This window comes from Peromyscus maniculatus, chromosome 23 (genome assembly GCF_049852395.1).
Source record: "Peromyscus maniculatus bairdii isolate BWxNUB_F1_BW_parent chromosome 23, HU_Pman_BW_mat_3.1, whole genome shotgun sequence".
Taxonomy (NCBI): domain Eukaryota; kingdom Metazoa; phylum Chordata; class Mammalia; order Rodentia; family Cricetidae; genus Peromyscus; species Peromyscus maniculatus.
Genome location: NC_134874.1, coordinates 42,856,162 through 42,874,754, shown reverse-complemented (window position 1 = coordinate 42,874,754; position 18,593 = coordinate 42,856,162). Strand labels below are relative to the sequence as shown.

Below are 18,593 nucleotides of genomic sequence, written 5' to 3'. Positions count from 1 at the left end.
TCAGACATACGTGTAATTTAAAAATAAATAGTCAGGCGGTGGTGGCGTATGCCTTCAATCCCAGCACTCAGGAGGCAGAGGCCAACCTGGTCTACAGAGGGATTTCCAGGACAGCTAGGTGTACACAGAAACCATGTCTCAAAAACAAACAGAAAACAAAAATACATTTGTTTGTTTTTCAAGACAAGTTCTAACTATGTAGCTCTGGCTCTTCTGGAACTCCCTCTGTAGACCAGGCTGGCCTTGAACTCACAGAGCTCTGCCTGCCTCTGCCTCCTGAGTGCTGGGATTGGAGGTGTGTGATACTATGCCCAGCTTTAAAAATAAAGCTTAAAAACCACCAACAAAACCAGAATGTTCAACTAAAGCTGTTGGTGGGTACCTACCTGTCATCCCAGTACTTAGAAGGCTGAGACCAGAAGGAGGTCAAGACTAGCATGGGTTACACAGCAAGATCTTGACTCAAGCATACAAAACTCAGCAAAGTGGCCTTCTGGAGACCACTACTGATTGTGGGACACCTTGCACAGCCTTGATGCAGGTGGAGGGGCTTGGACCTGCCTCGACTAAATGTACCAGTCTCTGCAGACTCCCCATGGGAGGCTTTACCTTGTAGGAGGAGGAATGAGGGGTGGTTTGGGGGAAGTCCTGAGAGGGGCAGGAGGAGGGAAGAGAGGGGAATCTGTGGTTCATACATAAAATAAATAAAAATTTCTTAATTAAAAAAAAGCCAGGAAAAACAAAACTAGCAAAAGAACCTGTTATGAATACACTAAGGGCAAGAGAGGGAAGACAATCAAGGTTGGGACAGGAAGGACTCGAGAGAGGCACCAGTGGCCTCGGGATCCGGCTGTAGCCTACAGTGAAGCAGGATGGCCTTACCTGAGTGACTGTGGAAGTGGAAACTTCAGGCAGCAGGTTCCTGGGCACATGGAGATGGGACAGGGACAGCGTGGGCCACTGCTTTGTCTCGCTATGGAGGGAGAGGGAGGAGAGGGAATTTGTCTGCTGTGTGGAGATGGGAGAAGCCACAGATCTGGGAGGCTGCAAGGAGTGAGCTGCTTGGAAGGGTCTCAGGGGAGTCATCACAGCCCAGGGTGGTCACAGGAGATAAGTGGAGCCCATGGACTCATGCCGGGACAAGGGGGACAAGGTAGGAGTCTCCTGAGGGTTCCTCCAGAGACTCCCAATTTCTGAGTGCCGTGACACCCACAGTGTAGTAGGATGGAAACCTGTGTTCACCTCCCCGCCCTCCCCCCCCCATTCTTGTCTGGGCTGCTGTAGCGCAGTAGAGAGTAGTACAGGGTTTCACACTGCGCATCTCCAGGGGCAGCCATGTGGCTGATCTCATGGGCTCCTCAGCACATGTCGCTGTGACTCATCTCTGACTGCCTCCCCAAGGCTGTTCAGGCTCAGCCTACCTCATCCACAGGTGCGCCTGTCTGTCCTCCCAACCCTTGGAAACAGGCCGCCCAAGACATAAATCCTGTAAAAATAGTACAGGGAGCGCAGGGGCCAAGAATCCCTGAGGGTGTGTGTGTGGGCTCACCTCAGACATGGGGGGGCTCACCTCGGACATGGGGGGGCTCACCTCGGACATGGGGGGGCTCACCTCGGACATGGGGGACTCACCTCGGACATGGGGGGGCTCACCTCGGACATGGGGGGGCTCACCTCCGACATGGCGGGGGGCTCACCTCGGGCATTGCTGCAGCTGCAGTGATGATACTTCTGTCTCCTGTAGCTGAAGTCCACCTGGTCCTGCCTGGCCCAAAGTCAGGACAAATCTCTCTCACCCACTGCAGCTGCTCAGACCCAAGCAAACACACAGAGACTTATATTACTTATAAACGGTATGGCCGTGGCAGGCTTCTTGCTATCTAGTTCTTATATCTTAAATTAACCCATTTCTATAAATCTATACCTTGCCACGTGGCTCGTGGCTTAGCGGTATCTGACATGTTGGCGGCTAGCGACTTCTGACTCAGCCTTCTTCTGCCCAGCATTCTCCTCTCTCCTTGTCCCACCAACACTATCCTTCCTGCCTGGCTACTGGCCAATCAGCGTTTTATTTATCAATCAATCAAAGCAACATATATTCACAGCAAACAGGACATCCCACAGCAGTTTCCTTTTTAAATGTGTCTGTGTGTCTTTCCTACATGTATGTATGTGTACCTTGTGCATTCAGTGCTGTTCTATAGGGTTTCTTCCAAGACTGAAACATCCCATCCTACAGGAAAATACATTAAGACAAAAGGTAAACAACTCCAAGTAGTTTCCGGAAGTCCCTGAAACTGAGTAGATTCACTAGGCCCCTCCCTGCTCTGAGACAAGCCAAGCTACAAAGGAGACTCTCATACTAGACCAGCTAGCTGCCTGGAAGAGGTGCAGACCAACTGAGTCACTTGGAAAGGACTCTCTTCAGCCTGCTGAGCTGCCTGCAGGCTGTGTGTGCCGTGTGCTCCAGGTCCTCAGCTTTGATGACCTTTCTTCCCATACTGAGGTGTGTTTTGCTGATGCATCTGCCTTTGATTCATTTCTGTTCCTGTAACTACTCAACCACATCCCTGTAACTAACCCCAATAAAGCTCACTGGTTCACCAAATTGGACTTTGGTGGTATCCATACTTTGGTCCGTTTGTTGTGGACTCCCTAAGGTGGGCAGACGTGTGTGTAGTGTCTCCCCAGGAAGTCTTGCCACACAACAAGTGCCCACTGATGCCACACAAGTGCCCATAACAAGCTCCCCTGGGACTAGAGTTAAAGATAATTGTGAGCCACCATGTGGGTGCTGGAAATCGAATCCAAGTCCTTGGGAAGAGTAGCCAGTGCTCTTAATCACTGAGCCCTCTCTCCAGCTCCCTCCCTCCCTCCCTCCCTCCCCCCCTTCCTCCCTCCCTCCCTCCTTCCCTACCCCTCTCTTTCTCTCTTTCTTTCTTTTTCTTTCTTTCTCTTTCTTTCTTTCTTTCTTTCTTTCTTTCTTTCTTTCTTTCTTTCTTTCTTTCTTTCTTTCTTTCTCTCTCTCTCTCTCTCTCTCTCTCTCTCTCTCTCTCTCTCTCTCTTTCTTTCTTTCTTTCTTTCTTTCTTTCTTTCTGATAGGGTTTCTCTATGTGTAGCCCTGGCTGTCCTGGAACTCACTCTGTAGCCCAGGCTGGCCTCGAACTCACAGAGATCCACCTGCCTCTACCTCTTGAGTGCTGGGATTAAAGGCATGCACCACCATTGACTGACTAAGCTCCTATTATTTTACATATTTAAAAAAAAAGTCAAATCCAGCCAGGCGGCAGTGGCGCATGCCTTTAATCCCAGCACTCGGGAGGCAGAGCCAGGTGAATCTCTGTGAGTTCAAGGTCAACCTGGTCTACAGAGCGAGTTCCAGGACAGGCACCAAAACTACACAGAGAAACCCTGTCTCGAAAAAGCAAAAAAAAAAAAAAAAAAAAAAAAAAAGTCAAATCCCCTGGAACTGGAGTTACAGAAGGCTGTGTGTGAATCACCATGTGAATGCTGCAAACATAATCTGGGTCCTCTGCAGGAATAGCAAGCGCTTTAAGCTTTAACTGCTGAGTCATAGAAGTTCTTATTAACATTTTCCTGGGAATCGGTCAGTCTTGTGCGCTTTGTCTCTCAAGTCTGCATTTCTCTCTGTACTCTCTCAGCATCTCTCTCGTAGTGTCTCTGTCTCTCAGTCTCTCCATGTGTTTCTCTCTCTCTCTCTCTCTCTCTCTCTCTCTCTCTCTCTCTCTCTCTTTGAGACAGGGTTTCTCTGTGTAGTTTTGGTGCCTGTCCTGGAACTCGCTCTGTAGACCAGGCTGACCTCGAACTCACAGAGATCCACCTGGCTCTGCCTCCCGAGTGCTGGGATTAAAGGCATGCGCCACCACCACCCCGTGACGCCTTTTTCTCTTTCTCTGTGTGTGTTTCTGCCTCTGTCTCTGTGTGTCCCTGTGTCTCTGTCACTCACAGACTGAAATTAGCAAAAATGCTTTACAGGGTCCAGACAGCCCACCACCACCCAGGGGACCAATGTGAGCCAGAAAATCTCTACTGACCCTGCATTTATTGAGTGCCTATTGTGTGCATGCTCCCTTATGGGGGAAAAAGCTATGCTTTCCTTTACAGTAGGAGAAACTGAGGCTGGAGGTGGTTGGGAAGGCAGTGGGTTTGACACCCACCTTCCTGGCCTCCCAGGATAGGTCTATAGGTCTGTTACCCCAGACAATGGCCATCACCCATGAAAGTTGTCTTGGTGAGAGCGGAGGCTAGGTGCCACTAGGGCAGAGGTGACAGGGTTGTGTGTGTGTGTATGTGGGTGAGTTTTCTCAGACAGCCACTCGGGCCAGATTTCGCACTGGTGGTGAGGCTTCCAGTAGGATGGGCAAGCACTAACTATAAGCAGGAGAATGCGGGGTGAAGGGAGCAGAGAGGGGCACCCAAAAGACTTCAGTGGCTCTCTGGGGCTGTTCAGTGGGCTCTTTGGAGAATGCTCTGTGTGGTCAGCCGGTGAACCAAGGCCCAAAGGGAACATGGCAGGGTGTGGCCAGCAGAGGCATGATAAGCAGGACTGGCAGGCTCTAGTACCTGATAAGGTTTCTGGACTTTACTCAGAAGAGAGCTAGCCGTAGGGGCTTCTGGAACGTTCAAGGGGGTCTGCAAGGTGGACGAAGGTGCTGGTGTCATGTTGGGGCGAGATGTGGGAAGGCTGGCAATGGTGGGCAGATTAGGGTGTTCTGGCTTGGGGCACTCTGGAAAGGCAGGTTCTGTGAGGTGCTGGTGGTGACTTCATTGGTGGCCCCAGGGGACGAATGCCATCTGCAAGCTATTGTGGCAGCAGGAGCTGGGGTGGGACGCATGCAGAGGCTGGTCACATGGTGACCCTCGCGAAGAGTTTGGAGCTGCCCCTGGCATGGCTCTCCCTGCCTTTGCTCACCCTTTCTTCCCACTTCCTTCCTGGCAGTCTTTCTTCCTAGCTTTTCCAGTTCTCGTAGCTGCTGCCCCGCGGGTTGGGAAAACCCGGTTCCGGGGACCGGGCTCTGGCTGAACGAGGCGTGAGGCCGCACTTTGTTCCCTGGATGAGAACGCTCAGGTGGATCAGCTGCTTCGACTGGGCAAGGGTTGGGGCTATAATCCCAAGCCACAGGCTTGTGCACTCTTTGGGACGAGGACCTCACTGCCCACTCACAGGTCCCACATCTGCTGCCTGTACCCGGGTGCCTCCTTGATGTCAGGCGATGGCTTGGGCACGGAAAACCTGTTTTCACCCCTTGTTGAGGGTGCACAGAAGCCACCTGGCTGCAGATCAGATGCCACGTTTGGGAAACCACCTACCTTCCTAAGGTCCTGCCTAGACAAGCCTTGGGGCCCAGCTGGGAGGGGTCACCTCATTGTTGGGTAGTCTGGTCCATCTGACAACATACAGATTCCTGAGGGGGGAAAACATATCGGTGGTGGTGCAGGCCTTTAATCCCAGCACTCTAGATGCAGAGGCAGGTGGATATCTGTACGTTCCAGGCCAGCATGGTCTACAGAGCGAGTTCTAGAACAGCCAGAGCTACACAGAGAAACCCTGTCTCAAAAAACAACCAACCAAACAAACAAACAAAAATTAAAACAAAACAAAACAAAACCCCAAAAATCATAGAGGGCAGCCACCTGGCTAATTGAGATCTGGAAGAGATGCTTTCCTTAATCACGCTATCATCCACAGAGGCTTGAAGTAGAAAACAGACCCAACAAAAAAGCAGGAGGCCAAGACTCTCCTGGCTCCATAGAGACCTCTGGAGAGGCCCCCACAGCCTCTGTTTCCTCCTCTGTGAATGCAGAGAAGTTATTCTGGCTGGCTTGGCACCCCTGAGGGTGAAGGGAAACCAGGCAGCATTTTAATGTTTCAGACAGGGTCTCAGGTAGCCCAAGTCAACCTCGAACTCCATATGTATCCGAGGATGAGCTTGACTTTCTGATTGATCTTCCAGCCCCTCTAATCGCTGAGTGCTGGGATTCCAGGTACGTGCCACCACACACAGTTTATGCAGTGCTGAGCATGGGATAGGACCATGTATGACAGGCAAGCACTCTACCCACCACGCTACACCCCAGCCTCAAACCTGACAGCTTTGTACACCCCGAAACAGGGAGCCTCCTTCTCTGAGGTTGCATGTATCCCAGCCTCTGCTTTCCCATTTGTTAAGAGGCCCTTCTTCCAATTCTGCACCGGGAGGTGCCTGGTGGTACAGGCCTGTCATCCCAGCAACTCCAGAGGCAAAATCAGGAGGAGGGCAAGTTCAACAGTTAGTTCCAGACCAGCCTGGGCAACTTGGACTCTATCTTAATTTTTTTTTTTTTAAATAAAAGAACTGTGGTGGGCTTGAGCTGGAGAGATCAGTCAGTGGTCAAGAGCATTTGCTGCGCTTCCAGAGAACCTGGGGTTTAATTTTCAGCACCCGCACTGCAGCATGACTATCTCTAACTCCAGTTCCAGAGAAGGGGACCTCTTCAGGCCTCTTGGGGTACCAGGCACACAAGCGGCACAGACACACGTAGAGACGACAGTCCATACACATAAAACAGAATTAAAAGTCAAAAAGAAAAAGAAAGAAAACTGTGGCTGGGGATGCTGCTCAGCTGGTGGCATGCAGGAAGCCCTGGGTTCCATCCCCAACACTGAATACACCAGGCATGGTGTGGTGCACATGCCTGTAATCTCAGCACTGAAGGAGGTGGAGGCAGGGGAATTACAAGCGCAAGGTCAGCCTTGCTTATATAATAAGTTAGAGGCCAGCCTGAGCTACAGAGGTCCCCGTCTCAAGGAAAACAAAAAAGAAAACCCCGACGCCTCTGCTGGGAGTCATGGCTGAAGGCCAAGGCGGGAGCCGCCGCCCAAAGCACCAGGCCCCTCTTCTCCTAGTCCCAGGAAGGAGGGGGCGTGGTCTTCTGTGGGCGTGGCTTTCCTTTGGCGCGGGTGTGGCCTGAGCAAACTGGGGCGGGGCGGCGGGAACAGAGGCGCCCATGTGGAGCTTGGGGCTTGCGAGCCTCGGCCTCCAGGGGGCGTGGTCATACGGGGGCGGACCCGAATGGGCGGGGCCTCTAGGGGGCGGGGGCCGGCGGCCTCGCAGGCGCCTTTAGTGTGGGGCGCCGGTCGCGCTCTCTTCCAACCGGGCTTGGTGGTCGGCGGGTCTGGGCCTCGTCCGCTTCTCGGGCCCGAGCGGGGCCTGTGGCCAGCTCCTCGAGTCGCCAGCCCGGCCCGCCGCACGCATGGCGGCCATCAAGGCCCTGCAAGAGTGGTGCCGGCAGCAGTGCGAGGGCTACCGGGATGTGAGCATCACCAACATGACCACTTCGTTCCGCGACGGCCTGGCCTTCTGCGCGATCTTGCACCGGCACCGGCCTGACCTTATGTGAGTGTTCTTTGACCCCTCAGTCCGGCACCTCTGAGGTTGCCGCTGCAAACGGGAAACTGAGGCCACGCCTGCCCTCGGATCCGGGTCAGAGTTTGCAGACACACCCCTCTCAGATGGGCCACCCGGGGCAGGGTTGGGTACCGCAGGCATAGTCCGCTCCGTGGCCCCCAAGTCTGATGCAGTCAAGTGGCCTCTGTGCAGGCCACCAAGTGCAACTGGGCCAGGGGCCAGGACGTGGGCTGTCCAGCCGGCTTAGTCAGTGGTGACTCAGGGTAGCGTCCGCCTTTCCCTGGCTCCCTGAGAAAGGGCAAAGGAGCAGCTCCTGGGGGCCTTCTGAGACCCTGTACTGTCCCGAGGTTTGGCCCCAAGATCAGGGTCACTTGAGGTGTCTAGCGGGAATACTGCCTCTCCCCCTGCTTGTCCAGGCATCTTTGAGAAAGCAGTCAAAGAAGGAAGTCCAAGCCTTTTAGCACCTTACGGTTACGGGGGACCGTGGAGCCTGGGCCACCATCCCTGCAAGTCGCAGGAGTGGGCAGGGATGGGGTCTAAAGCCTCTACCAGAGAACAGCCTTGGCATAGGAAGTTGGGAAGCAAGCGGGCTCGGTCTTGTTGAGGGACCTTGGCTCACAGCTCAATCTGGTCTGTGAGTGATTCACTCAGCAAACACTTTGGCAGACTCTGTTACAGGGACTTAGGCTGGTGACCAGAGTCCTGGAATGGGACAAGATCACCTGTAGCCCATGCTCCTCTGAGGAAAGCTTTGTCCTGAGACATGGTAGCTAGAGTCAGAGTGGCTGGGAATGTTTCTCAGGGAGGGCTTGAGGCCAGGTAAGGCTCCAGGCAGCACTTGTGGAGCCGGCCTTATTCGGGCTTCTTGCTGTGCAGACAGGGAAACTGAGGCTCGGAAAAAGAAAAAACCCAAAACTCTCATTCAGGTTACACAGCATGGCAACCAGAGCCAGGCCAGGTACCCCCTGGCTGCCTTGTGCCAAGCTTTGCTCTGCTCGGGAAGTGGGAATCTTGAGCAAGAAGCAGTATTCTGCCCTATGGTTGTGAAATACATCACCCCCCCTCCCCTGAGCTGCTTGGGGAGGCCCTGTGGCATGGGCCTCAGTCACCCTCAGGGAGGCATGGCAGTTCAGTCACTCTCAGGGAGGTGTGTGAGGATGGTGAATTCGGTGGGCCATCAGCTATATGGCAAGTGGAAAGCTTTGATGAATGTTGGGCCAGGGATGCGGACCTTGGAAGATGGACTTAGCCAGGTCTCTCTGGGTGGTGCAGGGGGAGGCTGGATGCTGATCCAGAGCAGGGAGCCTAGATGAGAGCTTTTCAGATGGAGGGGTGATGGTGTATGTGTTGGCTGGCCCAGCAGCCTCAGTTGGTAACTCGACAGGGACAGGACCTTTGCAGATACAGTAGCGCCCACAGAAGAGGAGAGGTGTGCATGCAGAGGTGCTTGTCTGTGTACTTGTGTGTGCATGCGTGTGCCGGCACCAGCAAGTGTCAAATATCTGCTTGTTTAACTGATAGTTACTGAGTGCCTGCTGTATACTGTGTACGATCACCTTGGTCCCCAATGTGCAGGGAGCAACTTCCTGGTCCCAGAGACAGAAGTTCAAGGTGATGACAGGGAACCAAGGGGCTGTGACAGGAAGGAGGCTGGAGGAAGAGGCACCTGCTGAGCTCCTCTCTGGGTGGGTTGTCTCACACATTGCTGCCTTCCTTGCTGTCTGTCTGTCCCGGCTGGACTGGAGCTCCAGATGATGGAGAGGGTCTCTTAGTTAATGCTGTGTGGAAGCTGGAGGTGGCTTATCCACAGATAAGGGCATGCTGCTGGAGCCCAGCAGATGTGGTAGAAGCTTGGGAGGAACCTCTGTGAAGGTGGAAAGAGTTTGGAAGTGACAGAACCAGGGAGTCCAGAGATGGAGACATGAGCTAAGGGACATCCTGGATCTTCCAGAAGCTGGGAGAGATAAGAAGGACCCTTCCCTGGAGTGACCTTGACAGTGGATACCTGGCCTTTGGGAATCGGAGGACACATATTCCTCGGTGTGGACATCTGTAATAGCAGTGCTGGGAAAGGAATGGGGACTCTGGCAGAAACCCCAGTGGCTGGTATGGTTCTCAACCTGTGGGTCTCGACCCCTTTGTGGGTCAAACGACCCTTTCACAGGTCATACCTATCAGATATCCTGCGTATCAGATACTTACATTACGATTCATAACAGTGGCAAAATTACAGTTATGAAGTAGCATTAAGAATAATTTCATGTTTGGGGGGTCACCACAACAGGAGGAACTGTATTAAAGGGCCGCAACACTAGGAAGGTTGAGGACCACTCTTCTAGAGTGTGGCTGAGCACAGGAGGAGGGACTACCATCTGAATCTAAGCCTTAAAATCCCCAGCGTGGGCTGGCGAGACAACTCAACGGGCTTGCCTCCAAGCCTGATGACCGGCCTTGGATCTACAGGACTCACCAGAGACCGTCATTGTGTGCACAGTGTTTTATGTGTCTTCTCCTCCAAATAAATAAATGTAAAAAGTCCCCAGCCTGTGTCCTGCCATGCTCTGGCCCAGGTGGTGGGTGGGGGTGGCGGATGTCTCCCAAAGCTGGGTAACTACCAGGAGGGCAGGAAAAGTGGGATGGACCACAGGTGCAGAGGGGCTGTCCTCTCTGAGGAGCCCTGAGGTCAGGCTTGTCAGGGGTGGGGGGCAGGTCCCAGCACCCCAGCACTCTAGTTCACTTCTCCTTCCCCTGAAGACCCCCTGGCAGCAGGAAGGTGGATATCCTGTCTCCTTGTCTCCAGCGTTGCCACCAGGAAGTCCTTCCCTTTGTCTGACCTCAGAGGTTCCTCCTGCCTGCTGAGTGTGCTTCCTGTGGCCCTTGGTGGAGCGCAGCTGTGAGGGAGCAAGCCTGGGCATGGAGCCAGCCAGGTGGGGCCAGGCTGCAGGCCGGGCGTTCACGTGTGTTGTGCCCCTGACGTCCCTGACCCTCCCACATCGCTAGGCCCACGGGACTGAGGAAATAGGCTTCCCAGTGAGGCCACCTGGGCCAGCTCCCTGCCATGCCACGTGTCCCTGCTCCGCCCCAGAGCCTGGGTTTTCCGCAGAATTTAAGGGTGCCTGCCCACAAGGACATTTCCGCAATGAAGCCACCCTGCAGCTGCCAGGTGAGGGCTGGGAGGCCGCCCTGCACAGCAGCCCAGCCCAGCCCCCCTCTGGTCAGCCGCCCTGCCCCCAAGTAGGGAGCCGCAGGGGGCCCCGGCTTCCCTTTGAACCTCCCCGGGAGCTGCCTTAGGGCTCTAGTTAGGCCACGGGGCCAGAGGCATAGTGTCCTGTGGGTCTGAGCCAAGAGGTGGGTGGGGGAAGTTGCTTCAGGGAAGCTCCCCTCTGGCCGGACAGACCTGTGGGAGCCTGAAATTGAACTCAGGTTGACAGACATGTATGGAAGAGCCTTTACCTGATGAGCCGTCTTGCCAACCTGTCTTTCTCTCTCTTTATTTTGTTTTATTTTACTTTGAGACAGAGTCTCATTATATAGCCCTGAAGACTGGGAACTCACTATGTAGACCAGGCTGGTTTTAAACTTGCAGAGATCCACCTGCTTTTGTCTCCCAAGTGCTGGGATTAAGGTGCGTGTTACTATGATGAGGAGACCATCTTTTTCTTTTGCCAAAATGGGAGTTTAATCCAGGCTGGCCTTAAACTCAATATGTTGCTAAGGCTGACCTTGAACTCCCGATCCTCCTGCCTCCATCTCCTGAGTGGTGGGATTACAGATGTGCACCGCTGTGCACAATTTATGCAGTGCTGGGGATGAGTGGAACCCAGAGCTTCATGCGTTCTAAGCAAGTATCCTACCAACTTAGCCCCGCCCCCAGCCCCAATGATAGCGGTCTGTTGTTTATTTGGAGACTGGGTCTTGGAGACAGGGTCTTGATAAATAGTCCAGGCAGGTCTAGAGCTCACTGCATAGCCCAGGCTGGCTCAAACTCGGGCCAATCCTCCTGCCTTAGCCAGTGAATGCTGGGATTATAGGTACTCACTGCCATGCATGCTATAAAGCCAGTGTTCTGTGGAAATTTCCAGCTCTTGGTCATGGGTGGGGTGACCTGGAGGTCCTCAAGGCCCCTACAGCTCTGGAAACTAGTGTTGAGGCCACCACCGGAAGCAGCAGGTGGCTGCGGCAGCCTTGGCAGGGGTCCCTTGGGTGGGTGCCTTTGACTCTGTCTAGACTATAGATTCTCCTGCTGAAGGTCAGGGGTTTCACAGGGTGTGTGCCCTATCCCAAAGCTTCCCTGGCCAGAGCTAAGAGTGGACCAGGCAAGGGCAGCTTCCTTCCCTCCCACAAAGACTTGGGCCAGCAGGAAACTGCTTGGGCATAGAGGCCTTCTGTTCTCCAGCCCGAGGCTGGCTGCCCAGACCCCTGCCACTGCCTTCCGGCTGAAACTGTCCAGGACTGTGGGAGGGGGCTGCTGCCCTCCCAGGGGACAGCCCAGCTTGGTGCTGGCCTTCCAGAGGCCTTGTTCCCTATGCCTGCTTCCCAGGCTCCTCGGAGGGAGGCTGGTCTCCTCATCATCCTGCTCAACCCTCTTGGTTTCACACTCACCCTGAGCCCCTCTCCACTCTGGAGCTGGGGGCCTCTCTCTAGCTGTCTCTTCTCTTTGCCTTCTTGCCAGCTGGATTAACTCCAGATGTGCTGGATTTGCCTAGAGATAACATTGAGCTGGGAATTCCCCTCCCAGCCTGGTGCCTACCCCTGCATATTTGAGTGTTCTTCCAGGAAATACAAGAAAGAGAAGTCAGCCATGTGGGAATTTAGAAAGCGGGGTGACTATTCCTAAGGACCCCCTCCCCCCGGAGGTGCTGGGAGGCTGGAGGCTAGCTTCCTCCACAGCTAAAGCTCACAGGGCCCGGGGCGGGGGGGGGGGGGGCGGGGGGACGGAACCCAGATGTGTCTCTGTGTTCAATAGATGGTGGCCTGGTTGTTCATGCCTCAGGCTATTCGACCATCCACACACTGGTGGGTAGCTCTTTACCCCCTAGTTTTATTTATTTGTTCAGTTTGTGATGAAATGAAATACGTTAGGGACTAGGGAGGTGTGGACCCAGCTCAGTCCCCAGCACCCACGTACAGAAATCGGGGATAGTGGTGTGCACCTGTAATCCCAGTGCTGGGGAGGTGGAGACAAGAGACTGCCAGGACTTGCTGGTTAGCCAGCTGGTTCTAACTGGCAAGCTCCAGGCCCCAGTGATAGGTCCTGTCTCAAAAATGGGGTGGACAGCTCCTGAGGAATGACACCCAAGGTTGATGTCCGGCCTCCATATGTGTTCACACATTCGTGCACCCACATGAACCCTTCACCCCCACGTACAGAAACACGAAATAAAGGAAAGAAGGGAACCGAAAGGAAGGGTAAGAGAATGCCAAAATCTTCCTTAAGATGTCTCGAACAAAGGAGTCTAACAAGTACGGTGTCGTGCACTGCTGGTCCCAGCACTAAGAGGCTGAGGCAGGAGGATCTCAAGTTCCGGTTGGTTTGGGTGTTGGAGTAAGTTCCAAGCCAGCCTGAGCTGCGTTGCGTGCTCAGGGAGACTCCGTCTCAGTGAACTCGAGGCTGACATCTGGGGGTGGAGCTTTGTGGTAGAGACCGGCAGTGTGTGTGTGAGGCCCTAGGTTTGATCCCCAGTACTGGAAAGATAAGGGGAATTGGAGGTTTGAGATGGGCGTATGGGCAGGGCCCGTTCTTCAGGGGCTGTGGAGGGAAGCTTGGCTTATCTCTGTTGGCTCATGTACAGCCTGCTGTGGTCCCTCATGGCCTCCCACCCTCCCTGTGTGTGTCTCTGTCCTAAGTTTCCCCTCAGCACAGGGACACAGGCACCTGGGGTCAGGCTGTCGCAGTGACCCCTTGTTCACTAAATCACCTCTGGGATGACCCTGTCTCTAAGTCCAGTCATACTGGGAGGTACTAGGATACCGTGAATGAATGTGCGACTCCACGTGTGCCCCTGCACATGCATGCATGTGTGTGTGTGTGTGTTATATGTGTGTGCATGAGTGCATGTACAGGGCATTGTTCTTGGATGCTAACCACCTTGTTTTTATTGATTGATTGATTGATTTTGGTTTTGGTTTTGGTTTTTTGAGACAGGGTTTCTCTGTGTAGCTTTGGAGCCTTTCCTGGAACTCACTTCTGTAGCCTAGGCTGGCCTCGAACTCACAGAGATCCGCCTGGCTCTGCCTCCTGAGTGCTGGGATTAAAGGTGTGTCGTCGTCGTCGTCGTCGTCGTCGTCATCGTCGTCATTGTCATCATCATCATCATTGTCACCACCTGGCAATAAATGTATTATTTTATTTTATGTGTGTGGGTATTTGCCTGCATGCATGTCTGTGCACCCACAGTTGTGAGCCTCCATGTGGGTGCTGGGAATGGAACCGGGGTCCTCTGACAGAGCAGCCAGTGCTCCTAACCACTGAGCCAGCTCTCCAGCACAATTTTTTTTTTTCAGAGCTGAGGACCGAACCCAGGGCCTTGCGCTTGCCTTGAGCTAAATCCCCAACCCCCCAGCATTTTTTTAAAAAAGGTTTTTAAATTTTATTTTATGTGCAGGAACATTTTGAATGCATGTATGTCTGTGTACCATGTGTACACCTGGTGCCTGTGGAGGTCGGGAGAGGGCTTGGGATCCCCTGGGACTGGAGCTACAGATCATCGTGAGCCACCATGTGGGTGTTGAGAACTGAACAAGTGTTTTCAGCCACTGAGCCGTCTCTGCAGCCCCCACCTGGTTTTGGAGACAGAGTCTCTCACTGGCCTGGAGCTCACCATATAAGCTAGGAGGGTGGACCAGAAAGTCCCAGAAATCTTCCTGTCTCCACCTGCCCTACACTGGAGTGCACACCACCACGCTTGCCTTTCTACATGGGTGCTGGGGTTTGAACTCAGGTCCTCATGGAGGCACACAGGCAGATATGGTACTCATTGAGCTGAGAGTTCTACATCTAGATCCACAGGCAGCAGAGACACTGGACCTGGCTTGAGCATTTGAAACCCCAAAGCTGTCTCCCCTCCCCTCCTCCAACAAGGCCACACCTCCCCCAACAAGGCCACACCTCCCCCAACAAGGCCACACCTCCTCCAACAAGGCCACACCTCCTCCAACAAGGCCACACCTCCCCCAACAAGGCCACACCTCCTCCAACAAGGCCACACCTCCTCCAACAAGGCCACACCTCCTCCAACAAGGCCACACCTCCTCCAACAAGGCCACACCTCCTCCAACAAGGCCACACCTCCTCCAACAAGGCCACACCTCCCCCAACAAGGCCACACCTCCTCCAACAAGGCCACACCTCCCCCAACAAGGCCACGCCAAGCATTCAGAGATATGAGCCTACGGGGGCCGTTCCTTTTCAAACCGCCAAAAGTTTATTTGGCTTATACTTTCAGTTCACCCTGTGTCGTTGAGGGAAGTCAATGCGGGGACCCAGAGGCAGGAGCTGAAGCAGACACCATGGAGGAATGCAGCCATGGCTTGCTCCCATGGCCTCCTCAGCCTGCTTTCTTAGAGCACCCAGGCCCAGGCTCAAGGTGCGTGTGTTTGTACACAGCCCACATGGGCTGTGCCCTACCACATCAATAATGAATCAAGAAAGTGTCCCACAGGCTTGCCTCCGCGTAATCTGATGGAGGCATTTTCTCAGTTCAGTTCCCTCTTCCCAGATGACTCACCTGTGTCAAGCTGACATCAAAACTAACTAGCGCAGCGACCTAGGGAGCCCAGCTTGGGCTACCCGACCCTGTCTCAAACAATAGCTTTGATGTACCCGCTGTAAGAACCAGTTTGGAATATGATGCTGGATCCGTGCTGGGTGCTTGATGCTTTCTGGGAAGCCGGCCATAAAGGGCTTCCTGCAAGGATGGTCGGCCCTACTTGATGGGCTCAGTCAGAACTCCAGGCGTGGCTCACACCTGTAATCCCAGCACTTGGGAGGAAGAGCTAGCAGGATCAGGAGTTGAGGGTTATCCTGGGCTACAAAGTGAATGTGAGACTATCCTGGGCTGTATGAGATCCTATCTCAAAAACGAGTTGAGTGGGAGCTGGAGAGACGGCTCATCAGCTAAAAAAGCATTGGCTGCTCAAGCAGAGGTTCAGTTCCCAGCACCCACATGGCGGCTAACAACTGTCTGTAACTCCAGTTCCAGAGGATCCAAGGCCGCCTTCTGGCCTCCGAGGACACTGCACACACGTTCACAGGCATGTGGAGGCAAAGCACCCATGCCATGAGAGACATACATAGTAAATAAAAATAAGGCCGGGTGGTGGTGGCGCACGCCTTTAATCCCAGCACTCAGGAGGCAGAGGCAGGTGGATCTCTGTGAGCTGGAGGCCAGCCTGATCTGTATAGTGAGTTCCAGGACAGCCAGGGCTGCTACCTAGAGAAACCCTGTCAGAGAAAACAAAAAAACACAAAAAATCCAAAACCAATAGATAAATAAATCTTTAAAGCATAAATAATAGAGCTACCCAGAAACTCCAGGGCCAGGGAGACGGCTTAGTGGGTAAAGGCGCTTTCTACACAGACCCAGTGATCTGAGTTTGATCCCCAGAACCCACGTCCAAATGAAGGAGATAATTCCAAAAAGCTGTCCTCTGATGTCTACACATAGAAAGCAGACCTTCCGCCCTCCACATCATGTTTACACACAGTACTAATGATGAAAAAGAATTCTAAGGTGGTTCTGATGGACTGCCCTGTTGGCTAGCTCAGGCCTCAGAAACTGAGGGACGGACGTGCTACCTCCTGTACCCCGTGCCAAGGGGGACATGAGCTCAGGGAATGGGGATGCAAAGACATATACATGTCCACTTGGGGACCTGAGTGTCCTCAGGGGACCCTGGCCAGTGTGTCAGGCCGAGCCAGGGAACGACTTGGTTTGAGGTACAGAGTCTGGGCCTGGTGTCAGGAGGCTGTGGGGACTGAGGGACTGGCCAGGGTGCTTCCATTTGGTCACGGAGACTGTCTGGGCCCAGGAAAGCAGTTTACACTTAGCTGCAAATGAAGTGCCGCCTCAATCTATGTACCAGGCCCCTTCTCAGAGTGTGGCTGCACTGCTGGAGACTCTGGAGTCTCTGGAACTGTGGGCTAGATGACAAAATGGAGCTGCAGGGAGGCGCTGGGCCCCCTGGGTGTTCAGAGGCGAAAGTAGGAGGCTGGTAGCCGGCCTCTTCCTGCTCTGTTTGGAAACAAAACACAGCTTGTTGTCCAGCCTCCTAGCAGTAGCCATTTAGGTCAGTGACCCTGGGCTCTGGAGAAGGGCTTGCGCTTTCCAAGGGGTGGGGGATGGGAGAGACCCGAGTGGCCGGAGGACTCCGGATTGTCGGGCGCAGGCTGGACACTCACATGCCATGCCCGTCCTTGGATGGTCTAGGATGTCCCAGAACATCTGGGGACAGGCTCAGGTGGATGGTGCCCACACAGGTGCATGGAGGCCACCCAGACTTCTGGGGCCTGACCCCCGCCCTTCCCAGCTCTTGTCGTTTGTTGGCTTACCTCTCACTGTGCGGGTGGTCTTGGCATCTGGGACGCGTTATCGGACGGAGGTGGTCCTGGCCGGAAGTGCTGAGGGCTGGGCAGCTGGCAGCTGGCTGGCTGGACTGAAAGCTGAAGGGGGAAGTTTTGTAAGGAGGGAGGGGGGCCCACTGCAGCCCCCCACCCCACCGTGTGACAGGTCTGAACAGTCTCCTTTTACTTGGTCTATAAAATGGGCTCGCAGCCCCGGCTTCTGAGGGTCCACCTCATAGCGTAGAACTGGGCAAGGCCTGACTTCTGCTGCCAGATTGGCTTCAGAGCTAGGTCAGGTGGCTATAGGCACCCAGAACCTTCCTGCTTCATTGTTGAGACCTGCCTGTGTACTGGGGACATGACTGTCACATCTGATCAAGCAGTGTCCTGAACAAGACTCAGATTTGGGGCTGGGATGGAGCCCGGTAGTAAGAGGTGTTTTTAGCATGGGTGAGGCCCTACTCTGTCCCCAAAACCTCAGGGGAAGGGAGGGAGGAAGGGAGGGGGAAGGAAAAGGGGAGGGAAGGGAGAGGATGGACTGAGGAGATAGCTGAGTTGGTAAAGCATTTGCTGTTGCATGCATGAGGCCCTGAGTTCGAGGCTCAGAACCCATGGGAAAAGGCAGGTGTGGTGGCACACATCTATAATCTCAGGGCTGGGGCTATGGTGGGTGGAGACAGGAGGATTCCTGGAGTCTCCGGCCCTTCTGAATCAGTGAGCTCCGGGTTCACTGGGAGACCCTCAAAAATTAAGGTGGAGAGTGATCGAGGAAGACACGTGGTACTGACCTCTGGCCTCCACGAGCATCTGCTCACAAATAAACATACACACACACACACACACACACACACACACACACACACACACACACACACACATAGAAGACCGAGAATATAGCACAGTAGTATCATGCTTACCAAGCGTGTGTGAGGCCCTGAGTTCAATCCCCAGCACCAGAAAGAAAAGAAAAGAAAAGTTTGAGGCTTGGGCTGGCAAAAATGAGTCAGTGGGTAAAGGAGCATGCTGCCGAGCCTGAGGACTTGAGTTCAGTTAGAATTCGCATGGTGAAGAGGGGAACCGACTCTGTCCTACACACACACGCATGGCACCCCCACGCCCACGCACAAGCACACTGACCAAACAGATAAAATGTAATCACTATTTTAAACAGAAAAATAAGTCTAAGGAAAAGAAAGAGAATCCAGTCTCTGAAGCTGTGTTGTTCACAGACAGGGACACTGGGGTCCCAAGGGAAGTGGCCTGCCAGAGGCAGACACTAAGAAACAGGACTCAGTGTTTGGTCCGAGACCCTTCCTCTGTGCCAGGAAGCTTCCAGAACAATTTAGGTCACTCAGGCGGCAGCAGCTGCCTCCTGGGACCCACAGACCGCAAGTGGATGGATGGACAATTGCCTTTTCACCAGCCTCTCCAGAGATGCCAGCAGGCTCTGGCTGACCTGTCTTGGCAACATGGGGCGGATCATGGCAGCTTTCAGGTGGGCCTGGGTGTGTCATGTTGGGTGTGTCAGGGCATGTTGTGGCATGTGCCTGGGGCCCACTGGGTAGCTGGGTGGGTGGCGCCCTTGGCTTCTCCAGGAAAGCTCTACTGTCCAGGCACTACCT

At 53.9% G+C, this 18,593-nt stretch overlaps 1 protein-coding gene across 2 annotated transcripts in view; it reads left to right on the top strand.

The window, feature by feature from the left end:
* The first annotated feature begins 7,071 nt into the window (after positions 1-7,071).
* Micall2 (MICAL like 2) overlaps positions 7,072-18,593 on the top strand; it is a 29,810-nt gene continuing 18,288 nt past the window's right edge. The window contains exon 1 of one of the 2 annotated variants that reach the window (XM_006991102.4): positions 7,072-7,397. In XM_006991102.4, coding sequence (XP_006991164.1) covers positions 7,255-7,397 — 143 coding nt within the window. In that variant the 5' untranslated portion in view covers positions 7,072-7,254. The remainder of the gene's footprint in view (positions 7,398-18,593) is intronic. The other variant, XR_013047852.1, reaches the window with a different exon arrangement.